At 46.3% G+C, this 23,928-nt stretch overlaps 3 protein-coding genes across 6 annotated transcripts in view; 1 reads left to right on the plus strand and 2 right to left on the minus strand.

Annotated features, from left to right (window-relative positions):
- LOC135917902 (zinc finger protein 541-like) overlaps nucleotides 1-3,036 on the minus strand; it is a 33,294-nt gene extending 30,258 nt beyond the window's left edge. Inside the window, exons 1-2 of one of the 4 annotated variants that reach the window (XM_065451521.2) lie at nucleotides 1,752-1,819; nucleotides 1,624-1,676 (exon numbers count right to left, since the gene is read on the minus strand). The gene's annotated coding sequence lies outside the window, so the exon portion shown is untranslated. The other 3 variants (XM_065451522.2, XM_065451520.2, XM_065451523.2) reach the window with 3 other exon arrangements.
- LOC135917904 (WD repeat-containing protein 25-like) lies at nucleotides 2,534-3,959 on the plus strand. The gene has a single exon (XM_065451524.2). It carries the CDS (start codon nucleotides 2,575-2,577, stop codon nucleotides 3,928-3,930), a length of 1,356 nt encoding a protein of 451 aa, XP_065307596.2. The 5' UTR covers nucleotides 2,534-2,574; the 3' UTR covers nucleotides 3,931-3,959.
- Nucleotides 3,960-4,600: 641 nt separating this feature from the next.
- LOC135917905 (brain-enriched guanylate kinase-associated protein) lies at nucleotides 4,601-21,640 on the minus strand. The gene is made up of 8 exons (XM_065451525.2): nucleotides 21,456-21,640; nucleotides 20,920-21,016; nucleotides 19,542-19,667; nucleotides 16,481-16,597; nucleotides 10,378-10,521; nucleotides 8,489-8,572; nucleotides 7,502-7,714; nucleotides 4,601-4,856 (listed from the first exon to the last, which is right to left on the minus strand). The coding sequence occupies exons 2-8, from the start codon at nucleotides 20,944-20,946 to the stop codon at nucleotides 4,713-4,715; spliced, it is 855 nt and encodes a 284-aa protein (XP_065307597.1). The 5' UTR covers nucleotides 20,947-21,016; nucleotides 21,456-21,640; the 3' UTR covers nucleotides 4,601-4,712.
- Nucleotides 21,641-23,928: the final 2,288 nt, after the last annotated feature.

The following is a 23,928-nucleotide window of genomic DNA, read 5'->3' on the forward strand; positions in this document are numbered from 1 at the left end:
TCCTATAAGATTGCATTGTTATACTGAACTACATACAAATAATGCATTCGAGAGTGCATTCACACCATAACTGTCCCATCTTCAGAGATAAGCGAACAATACTTTTGAAACAATAATGCAGGGTTCACTTTCCTAAGGCTAGCTGTATAGATTACAATGCTTGTCCACAAGTAGGTAAATTGTGACGAATTGGTACTTCACAAATGGACAAGGCAGCTGCGAGGCATGGTACTACTGTTAAATGTGATATAGTACTCAGTATTTACTTGCCAAGCAAACTTTCGTTGTGTGACCAAGCAATTAAGGCTGGCACAATTCATGCTGCATTTCGTCGCGGTTTAATACGTTGCGCCAAGAAGCACTTTCATGGGGTAAAAACTTTCACTGGCTCTGTCATCATCCCAGTGAGAACAAACTCAAAACATTGCAGTGCAAAACACAATACATGAAAAATTGACCAGTAACAAGATGTTTTCAGTAAAGACGGCTGCTGAAACGGGGCTATATGAATTAAAACAAATAATGTACTTGTGTGCAAACAAAGTTTACAGAAAATGCACCTGTTCGCCATCAAAAGTTATGAGTGTGATGAAAACCGCATTCGGCTTCAACAGGTAGGCTGCGTTTCACTTAGTCATTATCATCATCATTCAGTGCTCAATGCAGAATTATATAGTGCATACTATGCAACCTCCTCGCCCGCGATTAAATGGAGCTTCTCGAGTTGAATCGGTGATGTATTACACGGCCACGGTTCGGGGAAGAAAAAAGAAAAATACATGCACACACTTCTTGCAGTACATCCGAACGGCGGCTCGCGTCCGATTCACGGCCGAGGTGTTGCTGTTTTTCCAGTGGTTTAATGCTAGGAGACGCGCGCGCGCGCGTAGTAACGCCGGGAATCCATCCTAGCCAGCGAACGGCACAGGGGATTTCCTGTCGACTGGCAGGAAAGACCAATGGTAGCGCACCGTGCACCTGGCGCCGCAAGATATCCACGCACGCAGCCCGGCGACCACGCGCGAAAGCCGTTTCCGAGGCACAGAGTTCGCGTAATTCACCCGCTACTCGTACGGTGAATTCAAGGTTAGCGTTTCTTTACGACACAGGCGTGCTGATCGCGTGCTCCGCAATTCGCGAGCGGATGACGGCACGCGAGACACCCCACACACGGCGGCGCGCACGACACTGCTTGAGCGCAACTGCGTGAGCGCGCCCAGCGACGCTAGCACGGCGCTCGGAAACCACGGCACACGTCCGCAAGATCTGCACGCGTTCGCGAGTGATCTTCGCGCGAAAGATAGCGAATCGCGCGGCTGCGGTCTTCTCCCGAAGCAACGCGTCGGTGCAAAGATACAGGCCGCACAGTGCGCCGATCCCCGCACGACAGCTTTTGCAGCCGTGCAGCCTGTTGCAAATGCAAGCCGAGTGTGCCATGGCGCTTTTGCGTCTGCATCGCGAAGCTAACCTTGAAGCACGCCGAAGCACCAGCTTAGCAGCAGCAGCCCAGCAGTAGCATAAACCTCCCACCCTCCAAGCGAGCTTGCGGATCGCCGTGCAACTCTCGAGTGCGTCATGGCATCGCTACAGAGTTTGTCGGCTGCATATTGCCGCTGCACTCACTGGGGATGAATTGGCGTCCTCCGCGTGGGCAAGGGCGGTCTGCTGAGGAGTTGCTGCAACGATATCGTAGGCGCGGTGGCTTGTCAACTTTCCGCCATCGAGGTTACTGTAACTTTTCTTTTTCTTACGTTCGTTTTCTTTTCTCTCCTCTGCGTTGCATTTTGTGCGCACCCCCGCTGAATAATACGCCAACACGCTGCGAAAAAGAGTTCCCAGCGCCTTCAACGAATGAAACATTTAAGTGCAATTATACTTATTTTGCTATATAATGAGAACTAGCCCACATCTTGCCAGTTATTAATAAACAATGGTATCAAGTGCATTTAGTATTTTCGATAACAGCTCTGAATGCGCATTGCGGACGAGTACAGGGATGCGCTTGGGCAAAAGTAGTCCCGACAACTGTTCCTATCGTGCCGTGCTGTAATATCGCGTACAACATTGCTCTTTAAACCTTGAGTATAAATCATAGGAAGGTTGAGAATGCGTTAGAAATCAGGAACTTAGCAGCGTTGCGGCTTCTCTTTGCTGGTTGCTGGAATTAAATAGTCTACTAGATGAGATCAAGCCGTACGAAGCTAATTCCCCGCAGCGAACTGAACACGATTTCATAGAACCTTTCGCTTGCCAATATTCATTGAGTTCTCATTGAGTGTTAAGCTCAACACGCGAGTGATAAGTAAATCATGAAGTGCAAAACACAACGAAAGAAAAGCTTGTATGCATCTATGAGCAAACGTGCCCCTACTTTGTTTACGTCATCACATATTTCGCAAGCACAATACATTGACGAACTGTAGCGTTTCTGGTGACGTATCTTGAACTGCGACTGCTACTGGCTGGCTAAAAATACCACTGCAACGCTGTGGCGCTGCTTACTTTCCCAAAGCAGCCCTAAATGGCTTAAAATTCCAGAGCTTGTTCTATTGAGCAGCGACGTAAACATTCGCCATGTGCGAATCTGAGTCGAGTAGTGATGACGGCGATTCAAGCGATTTTTTGGGCTTAAAAGACTCAGACTGGGACTCGAAACTGCAGGAAGCGACAGACAAAGCATACGTGTTTCTAAAAGCCGACCTAGCTTTACGTGAATCTGCGACGAAGCTCATAGACGACGACTTCGGCCCAGCGATCGAGCCCCAACCTCAACCGGCGAGTGAGAAACGGCTGCACAATTCCCGATATCCTAACCTAAAGCGAACCTCAGAAAGTAGCCCGTTCTTCGCAGAAGTCAAGCATGCAAAGCTAGAAACCAAGCAAGATGATTTCATACCTGCCAAACATTCTGTTTTACCGGGGGGCGCCCTGGATACATCCATCGTACTCTCTGACGAAGAGTGGAGTAACGCTGTTGAGTATAGCGCACGGACAGCGAATAGCTCTTTTCGACGCATCAAAGCGCACGACAAAGCGCTTGTGGCCACTTCTTGGGCTCCGGAGCCTTTCGGCAAGCTTCTGCTTACTGCGTCTCACGACGGCCATGTCAAGTTGTGGCAGTCCACGACCGGAAAGTGCGTTTACGACCTTCCTAGCGAGGACGGCATCAGAAGCGCCCGCTTCACGTTGTGTGGTAGGCAGTTCGTGCGGTGCGGGTGGGACCGGCAATCGATCGTCGTAGACCCGACCTCGAACGCCGTGCTGTTTTCGTGTAGGCCTTCCCAGGGCCTTCCTACGTGCGTGCGCCTGGACCCCTCAAACGAGTCGACTTTCTTTGTGGGGAGTAGGGACGTCGCAGAGCAGTGGGACATGCGGCGAAGTCCGGCAGGAAAGCCCGTGCGGACGTTTTCCGTTCGCTGCGGAGAAGTGCTAGACCTGCTGCCCCTTCGTGGCGGAATAGAACTGGCCTGCAGCGGCGACCTCGTCACGAGAGATTCGTGCGAAGCCTCACTCTCTGTGTGGGACGTGGGTTCCGGCGCGCGACTGTCGGGTCAGCTGTATCAGGAGCGATACACTATTCCTTGCCTCGAGAGTCTGTCCCCGAACACCATATTGGCGCAGACCAACGGGGACTACATTGCCATGTTCCATGCCGAGCGACCCTACCGGCTCAACAAGCGGAAGCGCTTTGAAGGGCACAAAGTGTCTGGTCATCCGGTGAGGTGCACCGCGTCGCCAGACGGTGCGCTCATCTGCAGCGGCGATGCAGAGGGTGTCCCGCACATCTACTCGGCTCGGCACGTGACCGCGGTGGGTGTCGTCTCGCTGATGGGGGATAACACGCCCGCTACGCATCCCGACTGGCATCCTAGTCGTCCCGGCTTGTTGTCGATCGGTTGCGCGGACGGGTACGTGCACTTGTGTCGCTAACTCCCAAATAAAATTCGTAATTCCCATCAGTCACGTGGCAACCTTGTAGTTCACTTTGTAAAACCATTTTTCCTTTTTTTTGCTGGTTGAAGAGCGCGGGGAAAATGTGTTGTATTGTTATATTAAGCCAATGATATAAAATTTATCCTGTCATTCACTGCTTGCTTGCTGGATGCAGGCAGCGCACACTCACTCTAGCTTCCATTCTTTTGCACCCGATGCATGAAACAGACTGTAGATTGAATTTGCTTTTGTTAGCATTCGTGGTTGTTATGGCAACAAAATTTTAGAGTGTACAGTGCTTACATAGCAATTGAAACGCGTTAGTTGGACTGCCTGGCAGCCTGCATTTCTGGCACCATCAGAGAGCGCTCGGTGATCATTGTGTGACCAAACGGAATCCCAATGCTTCCCTTCTCAAAAGCTCTCGCTCTCATCGTATTTGAAAATACAAAAACTCGGCATCCCCAGTGCGAACAGGTAGCACAAAAAGTGGCGTTAACCATGCACTCCCAGTATTGCATTTTCAACCGCTGAGCACTGCACATCGTACCAAGCTATCGAATATCACCATGATTACAGGCAGTTGCAGGCAGACCGAGGTAAGCAACTCAACAACAGATGGCCATCGCAGATATACTATAGCTGCGGGGTGATCAACACTCAGAGCTGCAGGAAAGGCTCCATTCACTTTTATTCTGGCAAATAAATAGCATAATACTAGTTTCAACACAGTTTTCTTTCTTTTTCTTTTTTGCATGGTGTGGAAAGCTGTTTTTTTTTCAGATGAGTGTCTCTGTGGTGCGTTGTACTGTACTGCCATCGCCAGCGCAGTACTGACTGGAGGACCGAGTGCAGCACAGGGAGGCCTGGGTTCCCTTGGAAGGATGAGACCGCCGCCTCTCGCGAGCACGCTCTTCGAGTACCTGCATTGCGAGGACAGGGTTTAGCAAAGCTCAGCGAACCGGTTATGACAGGCACACTCAGACCTGCCAACCTCAGAAATTGAGAAATGCAGTTGAGCTCAATTTAATGAATTACAGTCGACTCCCGTTAATTTGACTTTTCACTTAATGTTTAAAAACAGCGCTAAAGACGCATGCCGGACAACAGAACAGAGGATGGGACACACACACGTTTCAGCGCCGTGTGTGTAAAGGTACGAAGTTCAAGCATAACCAAGCTATCATTTTTCAGGAGACAATAAGACGACAAAAATGTTTTTATCGTGAGCAGTTTTACACACAATTCATTGCTTAAGACCTGAAAAAGCTAGCATAACCATCTTTACAGACGTAACATCAATCACAGAACTTATCTTTATATTTTAAATATGTTTTACGCCACTACGACCCATACTATGAAATGTTCAATTTCACTTTCCACTTTTATCGTGCGTCATTCCGAAGGTGCGAACCCAGCAAAGTCAGTGATGCGGCAACCCCCAAGCCACCTCCAAACCAAGAACAAAGAGTTGTAAGAATGGAAAATTAAGTGTATTGTTAGAGAATTGTGGGGTTCTGATGTGGGATTCTCACACCGTACTCTTGGGACAAAGGAACGACGACACAGTAGTGCAAACAATCACAAGGGCATTTATTGCACCTCTCATAGATCAATGCCCGCTAGCCGAGTTGCTATCCACAAAACATGCCGATGGGCGCGCGACAAATCTAGAAGTCCGACTCACTGCGACTGGAAGCGAGCGAATATGTTCGCCCCATGCTGGATCCCAACGCCTGTTCGTTCGCGTGTATAGTCACACGAATCGTGGCGCGTTCGAAGGTGGCCACGCGAGACGGTCTCGCAGAAGCATGGGTCGGCGCGCACGCGGGAGACGTCCCCGCCGTGCGCCGACCCGCCGGGAAAGAGGGTCGCTGCACACGCGGCACGTCCGTGCTGCTTGCTGTCTCGAACCCAAGAGAGCAAGCGCCTTCTCTTCCGGCGCGCAAGTAGCCCCGCCTGTCGGCGGCGCTAGCAGCGCAACACTCGCGCCATCTCTCGCATTGCGCTTCAACCACATCGACCGCGCAGGCGTCACGCGGCGAAGCGGGAGTACAGGAGACGCGCTATGCGGGAAAACATCAGGGGAGGCGCGAGGGTCGCGCATCCCCACAGAATACAGTCATTCTCTGCCATGCCATGTCTCGAAAGTGAGGCAACGCATGCAGTGGAGCGTACACATCAGAAAAACAAAGCGAGCAAAAAGTTCTTAGTAGCCAATCGTTCGATCCCTGGATGAGATTCTATCTGTTCTAGTGCATCTTGCAAGAGACGCCCATGCGGCAGTATCAGTGGTCTGCGAGCGCCCACTGTAGGCAATGTAATCGCACGCCTATTGGAGAGGTGTGCAGGCGAGCATCTCGCAGCAACACTTTCAGCAGTGAAATACGAGGTACAAATCACTTTTCGCGAAGCCGGAAGCTCGAAACAACATACGTGAGAATGTTGATTGTAAATGTGATAGGAGTTTGGACTGTTTGAATGTCGCGGCCGAATGCGCGTGATTGCTGTGCGGCGGCGACGGACGAAGAGGAAGAGAAGAGCCGGTGTCTGGGCGGAGATGGCAGCCATGCGAACTGCCTGAGCTGCCTGGGCTGGCCTTCCGAACGAGCCGAGCAGTTTGTCTACCCAAGGCCGGTGTTCCTGGGTGTGCTAGCAAAACAGGCCGGGCTGTCCTTGGGCTTCAACCGGCCTGCTCCACTGCTGGGCGAGCATCCCCCGCCGGCATGTTCCGGTGCAGTTAAGCCTTCCGAACGGTCTACCCTGTGGCGGACAGACGTCCCGACCCAGCTATCGCACGAGTGGCACAGGTGCTGGAGGCCGGGGCGGACCGCCTGACCGGCCTGCTCGCCCAGCAGTGGAGCAGGCCGGTTGAAGCCCAAGGACAGCCCGGCCTGTTTTGCTAGCACACCCAGGAACACCGGCCTTGGGTAGACGAACTGCTCGGCTCGTTCGGAAGGGCAGCTCAGGCAGTTCGCATGGCTGCCGTCTCCGCCCAGACACCGGCTCTTCTCTTCCTCTTCGTCCGTCGCCGCCGCACAACAATCACGCGCATTCGGCCGCGACATTCAAACAGTCCAAACTCCTATCACAATAAAGCAAGTAAGCACGGACGTGAGTACACAGCAGTTAATCAGGCGAAGCGGGAACACTCTCAAACTACCGTAGTGGCAGCCACCATAGAGCGAAGTGAAAGATAACTGGCAGAAACGAAGGGGTGGCAGCAGAATAAGAATTCTTTTCAGAAGTCACAGAAGGCTGCAGCAACTCCAGTGCAACGCTTGGCAGCATTTTGTTCCAAAAAGGCACATTTTTCAAACAATCCATTGCCACTGACCATGTATGGTGATTACCGCTCGAAATGAGTCACCTACCTACCAGTAGTGCCTGGTATGAGGCAAAGAGTGCTTTGCATTAAATTTATGTCAATTTATGTCATTCTTGTCATCTGCCGTGCACGCTAGTCAACGCAGCTATGGGCGGAGCACTGCTCTGACGAAGAGCCAAAAGGAATGGCTTTAGCGCAGAATCATTCCATTGTCCCGGCCTGGAAGAAGCGATGACGCACCTTGGCCATGACGGCTGCACTGATGTAGTCGGGCAGGGGGCCATTGCCCTCCTGCTGCTGTGGGGGTGTCGTCTCCTCGGGTGACACCGAGTACACCATGGCGGTTGGCGGGAATGTGGGCATAGGCACCCGGATCACCCGCGCCTCCGGTGGAGTTCGCTGTGCCCGGCTACCCAAGTGGCTTCGAACTTTCTCCTGAAGCTCGTTGGGAAGCTGTCATACACAGGAAAGCACGCAATTAACTGTCAGCGAGGCTTGCAGGGAAGCCTCCCTGCTCCACTGTAGTGTTGTAAGGCAGTGACCGGCATACAGGCAAAAACACCAGTTGAAAAAATTAATGAGAAGAACAGGACTGTTTAATGCGCAAACTTATGCCCCAGAAGCAAACTAACAATCAAGCGGCAATGATAGTGTCGAGCACGATTAGTTGGTCATCAAGTTGAATCCCATTGTTCAAGTCTAACCGCTTTTTATATGCGTGTGTCATCGTACAATCCAAAGCTGTAGATACCGCCTGTGTTTTACACAAGCATGTACAACAGCATTTTTACAGTCTGATAATGACAGGCCCATCCCACTGTTTAGGTGACAACTACGAGGTTTCCGAAAGAGCAAACGTGTCTTCCATGATAGAATTAACATGACAACATGGATAATTTACTGACAGCAACCACTATCAAAAAAGTAAAAATGCATACATGGCAATAGATCGTACTGCATTACATGTGCAATGCAGATAAAGCATTTAACATGACTCGGCATTTCACAGTTGAGCGCAACAAGGACTACACATCCACACTAAGGGCCATATTAATTATCCTTTCCTTTTAGTTCTATTATTTTCTGATCATCCAACACACTACTGTGTCTTGGGCTAATGATAATGACAGCACAGCAGCTGACGGCTTAGGACAAAGAATGTGAACTGAATCGTTTCGTAATACGGCCCGTTAAGAACAAGTATGGCTGAGATGGGAGATATCGTACCGTGCTGTACTTGGAGGCTACAAAGCTGGAAGGCTTGCACTGCAATAGCTGTACAGCGACATTGCAATCGTTCCTGTACTGTTCCTGCACGGAGATCACATGACAGCCAGTTAGTTAATCAAGTGCAACTCTCACTGTACTCATGGAGCGCGCACACAGCTAGGTAAAGTTGGGATTACAGAAATATCTGGTTGCATGATGGAGTCCCCAGGACACATTTCAAGACTTCAGTGAAATTGAACGACCATACACAAACCTATCATGCAGAATGTTTGCAAAAAGAACATATGGCAAAAAGCAAACACATTAATGAAATGCAGAACTTTATTTATGTAAAGGCTGACATTTATGCAGCGGGGAGCTGGCAATGAAAAAGTGAAAGTGTGTAGAGAAAGAATTACAGGAAACCACTTAAATACTAATTGTCTTAGAGGACCACCTCAATAATGCAGTAATTGGCCTGAGCTTTTACGACAACTTTTGTCCAAGGAACATGACGAAGACAGACATGATCATGCAGGCGAGAGACTCCAGAACATGTGATACAATTTTGTTGAAATCCGTATGCCTAAAAAAAAAAAGATATACTGCCCATTTGTCTATTAAAACTTTCCTCTGAGTAGCTACTTACAATACAGTGACCAGCATGTTTATCTTAACTTTCTTGCAACCACTGCTGCTTTGTTTTCAATAAAATTTTTACGAGATCACATTTTTTTTGGTCTGCATTGTTCATTAAAAGCATCCGGCACCTTCGCTTACCTACTGTATTCACACAAAATTAAAAACTCCATCGTATGTGCATTTAGCTATCGAAGAAGCGGGCTGTTACAGAGATGTAGACTGGTTTCACTGCCCATGAACACATTTCAGACAATCTCAGCAAATGACATGAACCATGAAGGAAAGAAAAAAAACTAAGAGGCAACATCAGTCTCCGCGAAGCCTCCTTGCAGTACCACCCGCCTGCAGTGCCTCCAGGTTATGGAGCAGCTAAACAGGCAGCTCCTCTTCCCCCTTTCTACCTGCCCTCTCTTGTTTCACAGGCAAGGGAGCCTTCTCCACTGTGCCGTATTCTATCTCTGGCATAGCTGTTTGCAAGTGCTGCTGTTTAACCAAGCAACACCTGCAGCACTTTTGTAGTCTTCCTCGCCGTAAGAGTGCAGCATGGGTGTGCTGCAGGTCTGTTATTGTACATGTCGACACTGCAATACGCAGAGTGCAAGTACGAGCGTGCGCATCCATTAAATACTGCGATGTGTGCATATCGCTGCCACGCCAGTTTGAAGACAACGCGGGGGGTATCAAATGCTTTTGATTAGGACAGGTACCAAACTTGCTGCACTATTGCAGCACGTGCCATGATTTGCTCGTCTCTAGGCTTTCAGCACACAATGACCACGACTACGCACAAGCAGCTAGGTATGCTTCCTATGTTTCACTGCATGGAGAGTGCAAGGCACTTGCCAACATTATTTCGGGAGCTCTCACGCTGGCAGCCACAATATCAGATGCAGAGAGCAACCAGTGCATAACCAGAACATCTACAGTGCTCTTAGCAACGGTTGCTATTTGCCACACAAATAGCTGAGCCTAAAATTGACGACACTTCCGCCACACGTTTTGATATGCACCAAGATTGTTAAGGCGTCTCCTCAACCACTTCCTTCCTCCATATATGGACCAAAAGACACAATCTCATAGCAAAATGCGAGTTAAAATGGAACCACAGTGAGCACTAAATCTTCTTTACAAGTTATTAGAATAAAGACATATGCCAGTCTATTTTTACTGACTTTTGCCTTGTACATGTGATTTCCAAAGATGGTAATTACAGTTGAAATAGTCCACGATTTGAGAATTCTGGGCACAAACTGCACCCTACTCACATTCTCCTCACGCAGTTGTGCCAGAGCCAGCTGTGCGTCGACAAGTCGTGCGGTCAGCTCCTGGAGGTCGCGACTAAGCGCATTCTTTTCCGTCTCACAGCGGTCAACCACCCGTAACAGCTTGTCCTCCAGGCCCTGATTCACCTAGGAGCCCATGGGTCGGCAAAATAAGAAAATACTCACTCATACTTATTCACCAATATTTTTGTAGGATATGTACTCACTCACACTCGCATGCACTCGCGTTTACAGTTACTTTGATTCACACTTACCGGCATCCATTCACACTCGCGTGAACTTCTGCACACCGGCACTCACCAGCATACATATGTCCACTCACACTTCGCTGACAGTCACTCACATTCATACCTGCGTCCTCTATCTCACTAATGCTGTATCTCACAATTGCGAATGCATGTGCAGCGAGTATGAGTCAGTGTACTTGTGAGTGAGTATGCTGACCTCCTATGCCTGAGAGAGGCAATGTACACAGGCATGTAGAATCTAGTGGGACGTTAGGACTCCTCAACTTCAGTGGCTTGAGCTTCCAAGTTGTGTTCCACTGGCCCGCTTTCAAGTTTCATTCTGCTGGCATTCTTGCAACTTAGGTTTCATGCAGGGTTATCGACTGAGGTAAGTGAGACATGAAAATTTTTAGAGATGCCCACTCACAGCTCAAAAAAATTTATTTCAGGGAACATTAGGCAATGATACAAGAAGGAATGCAGGAGCGTTTCACAATGCTGAACCCACATGCCAAATTATCTGTCCCAAGAGACAAGTTCTCTCAAAGCTCATGAATGACATCAAGAGATGATGCATTTGGCATCAATGCATTTCAGCGCTATCTCAGATTCTAGGGCCTTTGTCTGTATATTTTCTAACACATTTACAGTCGACTTCCGTTAATTCGACCCTGACAGGATAAATGAAAGTGATCGAATTATCCGGCACGTAGAATTCAACAATATGTCGAAAAAACTTCGAAACATACCACTGATTCATTTGGTAGTACTTGCCTGATTCTAACACACTCACAAATCAAATGCGCACTCGCTTTCTATGCGTCTGAAGCAGAAAACTAATACAGAGAGAACATTAAAGCTCTTAAGCAAACTATAGAGCTAAAGCGCACGCAATTTCTTAGCAAGAAACATGGGCAAGGATCTCATTTGTATTGCACAGTGGCGCCCGGTTTCCTAGAGTCAGCTTCACCGCAATACAGCTGTAAGGCACACTAACGCCGTTAACGCAGTTTTTGGTCCAATCTTCTAGAGGGGGGGGGGGGGGAGGCCACACTTTAGAATCAGATAAACAGCGTAAGCAGACATTGTGTGCTTCCATTATTGCTTGAAAATCTTGCTAGCTAGGGCAGGCCAAAAATAGGCGTTTTCGATGGGAGATGAGACATGTGTTCAATGCATTCACTGTTCTCTAAGCTCTGCCGAGATGCTGCCAGTAAAGAGATCGAAAGTGGGGTAAGGCACATGCTTGTTGACTGGTCAAGTTTGAATTATCTGGCGCAGGCCAATCTTAAGATTGAAATAACTAAAGTTTGGGTCTATAGAAATGCATGGGCACTGGCCAAGACATTTGGTTGGGATGAAATTAACAGACGTATACTGTACAGGTTTGTTTGTATCACAACACAATACAACCACAAGAAAGGGGGTTGACCGAGAGGCCAGATTTGGTGTCAATGTTTGTTGGCTTCTTATAACACAATACAAGGGATTCTTAATTCTATCGTAGTGTGGCAATGAGGAAGCACTGAGGGATACATGGAAGTGTTTACTGCAATTGTGTACCCACCTGCTTCTGCCTAAACATAGAGGTTCTAATTTTTAATTCAACGATTCTGCAAGGTTATGGCACAACGGAGGTAGGTTGTTACATTTGTCATGCAAAAAGGGAATGTCAGCCTATGAAGGTAACTAACACAAACAGTTCAGTCAAGAGTTCAACAAAGCACCGTCACGGTAAGTTATGATTATGCTAAAGGGAGTAGATTGCTAGCAGATATTGAAAACAAACACCTACACAGATCCCTTCTCCACAAGCTGCCAGCTTTCACATAATCCACTTCATTGTCCCGTCTTCTAATGACAAACGAAGTAGCAGTGGAACAAAGGGTATTGTCTGCCCCTGTTTCGCAGTTATTGCAAGGATCCTCACAATTCTATTGCATCAACTTTTTGCTAGCAGAACTCCACAACATTCTTGCTTGTGTCTTTAAAACGACTACAAGCGGAAGCATTATAGAGGCCTTGCAATGAAGCATTATGAAGAACTTGCAAGTGGTTTACGGTGGTAATACGGTGTGTATTAGCATTCCAACATGTTTTGCTGGAATGTAATGAAGATACTTTTGCAATAATTATCTTATTTCATACAAAAAAAAAGGAGCGCTCTTTAATACGCTTTTACATTGAGAAGGTGGTACACCTTATATTCAGTCAGGAACTTGAAAGGGGCAACGACACCAAATTTTCAAGCTTGAATTATGCATTGCATGCTAAATGATACATGTCCCACAGCAAGCTGGCGAAATTTGACTGTAATCGTAGCAGTAGAATATTTACATTTGCATATTTTTCACAGTTTAACTGCACAGCAGCCTGGCTACACCAACGGATGATCATATGAATTACATTCTGCATAGTAAATGCACATGGTATGCACATTGTTTTGTTCTCACATGTGCAACTCAGTGGTCAGCCCAAGATAGTTTCTGCACGCATTCTCTGGTACACGCTGTTTTTCTCATGTGAACGAAAGAGTTGCGAGCGCAAGTAACGGCAATGCCGTAGCCACACCGCTAAGTGTCAGAGTGTGTAGAATAAGGAAAGAATGGCACAGTGTGAACATGGTTTTTGAAGCAGACAGCACAGCAATGGCCCCACACTTTTTGATGTCACGCGAGCCAAGCCCAAATGCCAGTTGCTGTCAGTGGCAAAGGCTTAGAGGCAGAGATTTCAATTTGAAATTTCGGTTTGAAATGTTCACTGAGGGTCCTTTTTTTTCTTTTTCTTTGTGTGTGTACATGTGTGCACCCAATCATACTGGCCACTTTACACTCAGTTACAATGATAAAACATATTCGCCCTCCCCCCTCTAAAAAAAAATTAACCGCTCAGCAATATTCAGTCATTCATCATGAGTGTCTCAATATTAGGGAGCCTATAGGTGAACTAAATGTCTTGATTTGGGCAAAGCAATTTATCATTTTGGTGACTTACACCATGTCTCCATCTCATTAAACCAATGTACAGTGCTGTAGTATCAAACTTCTCCCCTTTAACAAACACAACATTCTAGATGTATCTGGGAGCAAACGGTTTTATTTTGCTTCTTCCACTGCTCTCATTGTCATGACACGCCAGATGTTGCTTCTCATTTATGAGCTCCTCAGTTGACTGGATGTTCATTTGAGAATGGCATTACATGCATTTAAATATGCGCATAAATAAGTCACTTAAAAATCTCAAGAAGCATCACTTCTGCCAAGAGGACTCTACATAAACTTCATATTTCACGGTGTTTATAAATCACTACAGTAGCCTTCCATTATTTCAACCCTGATGGAATCGACTAAATTGATCAAATTATCCAGCTGGTAAAATTAAACAAGATGCAGAAAAAATGCCAAAACACACCACTATTTGGCAATATTTGCCCGAGTCGAACACAAACTTCAATCAAACACATGGCCACTGCATCCAAAGTGGAAAATTAATGTATAAATTACAGTAAATTTCCTAAACAAAGTACTAGGAATCTAACACGCACCCGGTTATTCAATAACAAAAATGGACAAGGGGTGAATATTTGTGGCACAATGACGGCTGCATTTCTAAGATTTCACCACACGTTTTTTTAGTTAGCTTTGCCGCACTACACTAGGGTTATGCAGTAAAGCATGCAAATGCCTCAAAGGAGGCTTTGTTTTTATATGTGACTGGCATCTCGCAAGAAATTTTTGGTCTAATTCTCCTGAAAAAGATAAAGGTGTGTGCCAGGTTCAGGTAAACACCAGTATCAGACATTATCAGCGACAATTATTTCTTGGAAATCTTTCTAAGGCAGGTGGTAAATAGGTGTTTTTAACGGGAGATGACATGTGTTCAATGCATTCACAGTTCTCTTAATCTCCGTCAAGACAGATGCTGTCATCAAAGGCCCCCTCACCAGGTTTGGCCATTCCAAAGTGACAAGCGCAGTGCATAGAATTCAAGCTAACGATCATGCCTGCAAAGTGTATTACACGGCCTCACACCACAGAAAGAGCTTGAATTTCAAACTAGACGCCGTTTGCCATTCTTGTCTAGGGTGCCGTGCTCCCAGCCGAAGAATTGACGTGTATAGCGTAAGTGCACCTACGTACACAGTAGTGCTGTGACACCCACCATAGTGACATGCGACTTCGAGAATTACTTAAGGTAACATCAGTCATTTGTTTAATTTGTTCCTTCAATAGATTAATTAGAGCTTAGAGAAATAATAAAACCTACAGACCAAATGACTGAGTGTCCTTGTTTTACTTCGCACTATAGCAAGAGAGATGTACTTCCTTTTCATCTGCTTGTTCCCATGTTGTCCAATCCCATGCACAGAGAACAAAACTGTCATTTTCTACAGTGTTCCAGTGTGCGATCATGTTGTGATCTGCTTGCATATGCCTCAGTGTTCGTGTAGCACTGGATTATACCACTAGTGAGGTGTTCTTGTGCACAGTGTGCAAAATTGTGCGCTGCGCAAAATGAGACAAACGCAACAGCTCATACACGAGATCATCAGTGGAAGTTGCATTGCATAGCAAGAAAGTGAAAAAAAAAATTAAGGCAGCGCCCATGACGTACGCATGGCGCGATCCTCCAGCTCCAGTATGGGAGAATGCGGGGAAGGAATGCCACTTGCGGAGGCTAGGCGGGGGCAAGTGGATAGAGTGTCTATGTTAGCAGTGATGCTCACCTCCTGAAATCGTAGGTTTGCTGCACTGAAATATTACTGTCTCGGCTATTAATGAACCAATTTGAAAAATTCTTGCAGTACAACACTAGCGGTATAACTTTTACGGTAGAACTACAGGGCACGTAACAACTTCCAGAATGTAACGAAAATTTGCTATCTGGCCTGGTAATGGCCCTTTAAAGGGGCCGCCATTTGGATGAAGATCGGGATCAGGCGCTCGTTAATGTTCTCATTATCTGGCTAAAGTCAAGGATCGAAATAACAAATGTTGTAGGATCAAAATAAGAAAAGTTTGGGCCTACAGACATGCATGTGTGGTGGCCAGGACCTTAGTCAGGATTGAATTAATGGTTTCCGAATTGAGATTTCGAGGTCATTTTACTCGAATATTCGTATTCTATTAGACTAAAAGATTTCACCACGCAAACACTTCTACTAACTTGCTACAGTAGAAACTCATTGATACAGTTCTGCATAATACATATTTTGGGCTAATACGCTTTTTCCCTGGCCAACGTCCTCATAAGAGCAATCTATTTTTTTACGGTTAGTGGCATCATGTTTTCACCTGAAACAGGATAATACGGCAGCGGAAGTGGGCTTTTGCTGGCATTTCTAAAACGCATAGTTTTATATTTAAGTGTACTAGCTTGTACACTGAAAACCATGTGTTAAACCCCAGCAACACTGAACAAAAAATGCATGTCACTAAGTAGAGTGAGGAAATGGCAGCTTCTTTTTTCAATTTCCAGAAGAACTTCTTGTAGACAATGAAAAGAAGAAAGTTCAGCACAAACTGACAAGCTATTTCATTGCAGCTGAATTACAATGAGTTGGTTGTGGTTCATGTGGCATCTAGTGTTGCTGCTCTGCATAATGTGTTATGTGGAGCAGTATCACTCGATGCCACACGATCTTTGCTGTCGAGTTTGTCACCGAGTACACCTGTCTTCATGTTTTTTCAAGCTTGCAGTGGATAATGTCATTTTCATATGAAAGGTTTGTTTTCTAGTTCCTGTGAAGATCACATCAACGAGATTCCACTGTATCCTGTGTCACTCGCACAAAACACACAAATACACCGAAACGAACAGGACATGTGACGAACAGATGAAGGAGCGCTTGCGCCCACCTTCTGAAGCTTACGGTATCCGTCCTGAAGCCGCTGCCACCTGTCCTGGCAGGTTTCCTGGCGACAGGGGGCGTTGGGGGGCTCTGGAGGCCTGCCCTGCGGGGGACCCTCCAAAACCTGCATCAGCCACAGAAAAGATTTTAAAAAGAGAACTAAATTAAACAGGCCAATGCCATGAAAGTCATACTATAGACGACACATCAAGAAACCAACCGAATTTTTTTTCAGTGCAAACTAATGCCGGCTATACACCCAACATGCGAACGGCTTCTGCCGGAACCGTGGCACCCAAGTTCCTGCATCCACACTGTCATGCTTAAAGGAACACTAAAGAGACAATTAAGCTGAGCTATAATAGTAGATCACATTTCGACATTATAACAAAAAGCCAATTTTACATGAAAAGCCAGAGAAGATGAAGAAAATGAAAGACAAGTGGTGACAACACCTTGAAGTTGCCACACCAGTGCACTGTCACGACGTGAATTTTGACGAAATCTGCTCAGCCCTAGTTAACTCTGGTGTTTCCTAAACTAACTACAAGGTGTTCTAAAAGAGCCAAAGATGAAATCAACAAGTTTCAAGAACTTCTATAGAGTCACAATGGCCCCAGTAAGGAAAAAAGAAATTTGGAATATCTCACATCACCCCGACATAAGGGCTTCAGGATTTCGGCACGAATTTCAAAAGAACCGAACTTTGACCTTCGTTCCCTCTTCCAATAATCAACCTCTTATTGTGAAATTAAAGAACATAAAGTTTTGAAAGAATGCTTTTTAAATCTGGACACCTTCACGAACAAGACAAGCTTCAGTGAACTGCCAGAACTAGCCATATTAAGGGCTTTACTAAAGGTCTTTAACCTAATAAAGCCTGTTGGTGTAAGTGTTCTGAATGTCTTCATGATACTGATTTTGTTTGTAGATCTCAACATCACCACGTCACAGAGATAAATGCCTGCCATTGCCTAAAATGGCAGACATATGGCCAACAAGTTCCAGCAGGCACTCAGATTTCCTAGTTGTCCTTAGCTAGTTCTCACTGCAGTAGAGACGCCGACTAAACTGCACACTATTCTGGCTAATTACTGAAGTGACCTTGGCAGAGTGAATGGCAAGCTTCTTTTTCTGGCCATGCATATCTGCATACTAGCAAAGCCATAGTGGGCTAAAGTGTTCTCTATGCCTCGACCTAACTTGCATTTGCACAATCCTGCAGTTTTCTTTGTAGGCCCTGTTACGACTTTGCACCGCTGCCACCACTATTACGACTTTGAGGTGGTCCCGTAGCGCTCGTCACCCGTTTCGTGACAGAGCGTTGGTAGCGAAGATTCCGAGTCAGGCGTCGGTGAGAATAACGAAAGGGACTTTATACATTATATACAGGTCATTATACAGGACAAGATCGGATCGGCACTGGGCCGAGAGCTCACAGCAAACGCGACTGTTCCCGCACGGCGACGTCCGGCGAAAACGCGTGACACATCTCACTCCACTCGAGAGCGGCACTCTGCTCCCGGTGGGTCGGCGGATCCGATTTTTCAGGTGGCCGCGTCGTGGCTTATAATGCCCCAAGAAACCATTGTCACTCAAACGGCCCAATACAAAGCCAGCACTCGACGGTCGTCCGAGAGGTCCAACCAGCGACCGCGCTGGCCACCCGGTTTAAAGTTGGCGCGTGCGGTGACCTCCAGACAAAAGGAGGTACGGCGCCGGGCTGTCTGGCACTTGGTTGCACGTTTGGACATGTCACTCGCCGATGCTTCTCCGCAGGACACCACTGCCTGATGGCTCAGCATCTTGACTTGTCAAGGGAGAATCAGGGCGCTGTCCCTTTCGGCGCAGTCCCGGTTTTGTCCAAAGGGCGCTCGCAGGATAAATTCTACATCTTGTAGATTCTGAATCCGGGCTTGTGGTAATGGCACAACAGCCCTTCATTAAACACTTCATTAAGCATTAAACAACTTCATTAAACACTTCATTAACCCTTCATTAAACATGGGGGCATGACACACATTTTACCTCAACAAAATACTTTGCATTTTCATGTTGATATATGTAACTGTCACGTTTGGCATTTGACTAATTTATGCCTTTACGTAATACATCTTGTCATCATCATCATGTTGTGATTGTGTTACATTCTCTTGTAATGCACTTCCAATTTATCCTGTTCCTTTTCTGTTCTACTTTTGTTTTTCACTGCACCATAACCAAGGCTTCAGATGTTCATGGGCACTTTCAGGCATGAATTAATGAATCAATGAATGGCATTCTTGGTTAAAACACAAAAGAGGCAATATGAATGCTATAGTCAGTAAATAAGAACCAGTTAGAAGCTATCTGTAAGCATTTGTGTGTGCAGAGAAAGTAAATGGACTAACGTAAAAGCACACAATATGCTAGATGACCCAACATTGAGGACCAGATGGCTCATAACCAAAAGTGAGCAAAAGAATACGATATGCTCGACATTTATGAACAATAGCGTTGATATAAGTGAACCTGGTCATGAACTTTGAAGGCAAAAGCAGGCTTACGAGGTACCTTTCAATGCTAAAAGCCAGTGATGAAAGAAAATGTCAGCCACTGAAACCTTCAAGATGTAGCTGCAAAAGTTTTGTGGACAACTCGTGGCAGATTGAGACTACATTAAGCACCACCTGCAATGAAATTTCGTTTTTGGCTATATTGGTTATAAATCAGTTGCATGCACTACTGAAGTAATCTCCACAAGGCTGCATGGCCAGTAATTGTCTAATTTTCTGATAACAACCTTTAAACAGTACCTGGTAGAGAACACATGCACCTGATGGTTGGTGGATGCAACACAAACACCAGCACAGAGCCACAAGTTGTTTCAAGCAGTACTCTAGAGGCACCAGCTATAGCTCTGGTTGTATCCCGAAGGACCTTGACTCAAGTTCTCAGGACATGACGTGTGGATTTTCTGGACATAGTTTGGGGCAAGTCAAGGGAACGAAACTCTGTTCACCACCAGGTGTTTGCAAGCCACCTGAGGACAATCTAGTGTTACCAGCGGAAAGCAATTGTCACATCACCTGTGTCTCCATACGCACAATGTGACAGTCGCGCTCCAGGAGCTGCCGCTTCAGAGCCTCGATTTCCTGGTGGAGGTGCAGGCTGTTGCTGCCGCTCACGCAGCTTTCACACACACAGCCGCACTCCTGCAAGCACCAGACACAACCAGAGGACAGAATCACTTTTTCACCCAGCACAAAAGTATCCAAAGTAATCGGCGACGTTCAAACCAGACCAAGCGGCTCACAGCTCCCTCATGTAACGTAAATTCATGTCACACAGGACAAAAAGGACAGGAAGGAAGTCAGGTGTAGCTATAAGCTGTGGCTTGGCATGCCAGGAAGCAATGCAGTGACACACTACCTTTACCAAATTTCATGAAACTGCATCCTATAACTACAAATTGCAATGGTTTTGCATGGCCTCCGAGATTGTAGTGCACTGTTGCCTGCACAATGCGCAATGCAATATGCCCACAGAGATAATGGGTTTTGCATACAGCGGTTACTTCACGCCATCAGAGAAGAGATGTGAAACGCATCATTTACCAGCTGAAATGCACTGTAAAAGCAAACATAGTGGTGTGTGTTGGCGTGAAAGAGGTTAGATATGGGCATAACGAAAAGTGCAAGAAGCTCCCAAAGAATGCTCATTGCATTAAAAATAAACAAGACTGCTGTGCTTGTTTCTTGTGGCTGTGCTCGAGTGTGGCAGCTGCAGTGACTGCAGTAAAGGAGCGGTCCGATGTAACTGCCTCCTTCGGTACTGAAACTGAACCTGGTTAGAAACATGTATTACTAGCAATTTATTTAGGGAGCTTGTACCTTCACTTAATGCAAAAAAAAAGAAAGGATGACAAGCCAAAAATGTTTGTTAGTACTTCATTTGAAAAATGTTTCTGTGGTGTACAAAGTGCAAGGGCATGTCAAATTCAAGATTCTTGCATTTACGACCCCAAATTCTTGCTAGTTCATATTGATAATCATGTGACAGAGCCCAATGTGATGGTGTGCTAAATCTCGAGGGACTCCACATCCTCCTGCCACGTCAAAACAATGGAAATCTCCAGTGGCTCACATGAAAACTTGGCAAACCATAATGTAAGCTCGTTCGAGTGTCATCATTAACAGTAACTTTGCGCTGTCACTCCAGAAGATCTGAGCAGTATTTCTCCCCATGCAAATGCCCCAATCAATGCCACTGAAAGAACTAAACATGCAGCAAGCTTCAGAACAGTGACGATGATGCGTCTGCATGCAACAAGCAATCGTGTAGATTGGCCTTCAAACTTAGCAAGAATGGCGTTGTGCGGCCTTGATCCGATTGTGGCAGTGCATCTTTAATCAAGCTCCCGTTTGTCTCGCTGTAACATGTCACTAGTTGTGGGCAAGCTCTTACCTGACAGACGCACTTCATGGTACTCATCGTTGGCTACGTCATGGCTTTGGGGCGCCGTCTGCAACGCTGTCAAATGCCCCGACCTTCCCTTGAATGCCTGCAGAGGCAATGAATGAAAGTTTCAGACGGGTACAGTTGCATGCACTTTTATGCACGGCTCCGGTGAATGCTTCGATCACGTTATTTACAATAATCACAACCGCAATCTCGGAAAAATGACATGCTTACCTCAGCTGCAAATGCGTTTATGAAGGTGCGCTATGTGTGTCAAAATACGATTACAGCAAAGCCAAAATAAAAGGCGAAAGAAAAAAAATTATACAAAAGGAGCTATTAAACGTCTAAGCAAGAGATCAAATCCAGCGCAACCTTGCTCCTTACGTGCTAAAGACGAAGCGCAACGTCGGCTAAGAAATCGCGCAGAGCAAGACCCAAGAACTCTAAGTTTCATGTAAATTTATTGGATCCCGCACTGGCGATCAACGTGAGCAGAAGCACTTGCATGACCAAAACAAAAGCCATGATCGAAAACTCACGCCTGCAAGGAGAGGCTGTGGTGCGTCCGCTTGCGGCGGTCTGGCCTCCTTCAGTACAGCGTGGCAAAGCGGCTAATAGCGCATCGTAGAAGCAGGGACGAAATGAATGCGTAAGAGGACTTCGTCACTCGGTGTTCATCGGCTGCTGCCGCTGCTGCTGCCACCTCCCCATAACGTAAGGCGCGTTCTGGGACAATCCCTGCTATCGTACGTCATTAGTTTAGTTCTCAAAAGTGACGCAAACTTGCTTATGTCGCTTCATACCAATAGTAGGCCCACAGTCGCCCTATCTCTCTCGTTTATTATGTCAATAACGCGACCGCAGAGATATCTAAATTAAATAAGCAATATATTTTATAACTACTTTTTGTAATCGATTTAAGTTTAGTTATTTTTTTTCTTTTGCACATGCTTTGTGCATTTAGGTTTCTACTTATTTAGCAAGCGGTCTTAGGAGTACGTCAAGATATTGCTTTTGTATGTTTGTTTGGCCTAAATTTTGATTTTTTAACATTTCAACACTTTGCGCCGATTTCGAATGCTTCAGACTTGCTTCGGACAAATCACGGTTATCATGTGTCCAGTTTAATTCACCTTATTTTGGCGCTAGAGGCGCTAGTGACCGCATCATATATATATATATATATATATATATATATATATATATATATATATATATATATATATATATATATATATATATATATATATATATATATATGACATTGGAGTAATAACATTTGTGGTGCTTCAATGCTGCCTATAACTTCCAACACCCGTCCGTACCGGACTAAACCAGGACTAACATGCACTTACTCTGCTAAACCAGTGTTTAAACTATAGTGAACTAGAATACTTTCTAGTGGCGCGACCGGTGGCTGCTGGGGCCAGCTCGGCTGAAGCGAGTTGACACTGACGGCCGCCAGGGGCGCTGCTGCGCCTTTTCCTAGCCTCCGGCGCGCGCGTTGCCAGCACATGGCAATGCGGTGTGTGATTTAGCTCGCTTCGCGCGCGCGCTGTCACGCAGTTAATTTTACTTTGGCGTTCGTATCTTGCTGTTAAGTAGGGATAGCAGTGAGCAGGAACTATGTAGCATTAGTGTCAGGGAATTTAACGAAGTTATGGCGAAAAGAAGAACTGATTCCCACTGTTTTGCGCCAGGCTGCCGCACCGGCTACTCGGGCGCGCCTAAAGCATCGTTGTTTGCCGCACCAAGAGACGACGAGTTGCGAGGGAAGTGGGAGCGGAACATGCGAAGGGACGACAAGAGCCTCACGGAACTATCAGCAGTGTGTGAGCACCATTTTGAAGCCCACCTCATATTGCGCGACTACGTTCACGTAATCGACGGCGTTGAAGTGCGTATACCCAGAGGCAAGCCGTCGTTAGCTCCCGGTGCCATTCCGACGCTGCTGCCTGGGTGTCCAGCCTACCTCTCTGTTGAAACCCCTAAACAGAGGACTGAAAGGAAAAGATCTGCTTGTCAAACAATTCCACCACGAAGCAAGAAGCCGTGTCAGGACGTGAACAGCGCTGACAACGAACATCAAGAGCCGGGAGAGCTGGCTGCTACAGAATCCTCGCCTTTCTCGTTTCAGGCGCTCCGTGGACTCGCTCCTTCGACGAGCTGGTGCCGCTTCGAGGACGAACGTTTCGGGTTAATTTTTGCGACGTCTTCTTTGAAAATGCAAGCAAGGCTTGTGATTACGCATGAGCGAGCTGTGGTTTTCAAGCCTGTCGGAGGCAAAGTTTGTGCTGACATTTATTACCAAGGAGTGATGTGCACAGAAAAAACAGTTGCCTCTGTTGGCGACGCTGCAGCTGTACTGCAGGATGCCGAAGCAACTTCTGTTTGCAAGGGAGCAATGACGGATGATGAATATAGGCAGGTGTTACCGAACTTGACGGTGAAACTTCAGGCAGCAACATGCAGCAACGGACTCTGCGTCTTCAGCATAAAGTCGTCTACTCGTCTGCATTTTTTCACGAAGAGCATTAATCGAGCCAGCGACAGCAAGCGGCAGGCGTCAAAGCACCTTAAATTGAGTAGGTGCTGAACAAGGCAATGGCAGGGAAGTTGTGGATTTTTGCAAACAAGATTTTTTTCTGATCATTTCTGCACTGAAGTCAGTTGTAAATAAAAGCTTCATATGGTGTTCATGTGTACATAGCTGTGACATCAATTTTATAATTATTACTACATCAAAAACAACACCAAAACTCACATCATAGCGGTAAATCGATCATATTTACAAGACCATTGACTTCTCTGAGCCATATATGAGCTCAAAATGCCGCATAAAATTTAGCTTAAACGGTTTACTTCTGAAAGTGTGTGGACAATAAATGGCTGTGAGTACACACACTAAATGGCATTGCTTTCGGGTCTTGATCTTCAAACCACAGCAATGGTCGCGCAAATAATTTGCTCTGTATGTCATGCTGACCGCTTGTCATTCTGCGATGGTGTTTT

This window comes from Dermacentor albipictus, chromosome 10 (genome assembly GCF_038994185.2).
Source record: "Dermacentor albipictus isolate Rhodes 1998 colony chromosome 10, USDA_Dalb.pri_finalv2, whole genome shotgun sequence".
Classification (NCBI taxonomy): domain Eukaryota; kingdom Metazoa; phylum Arthropoda; class Arachnida; order Ixodida; family Ixodidae; genus Dermacentor; species Dermacentor albipictus.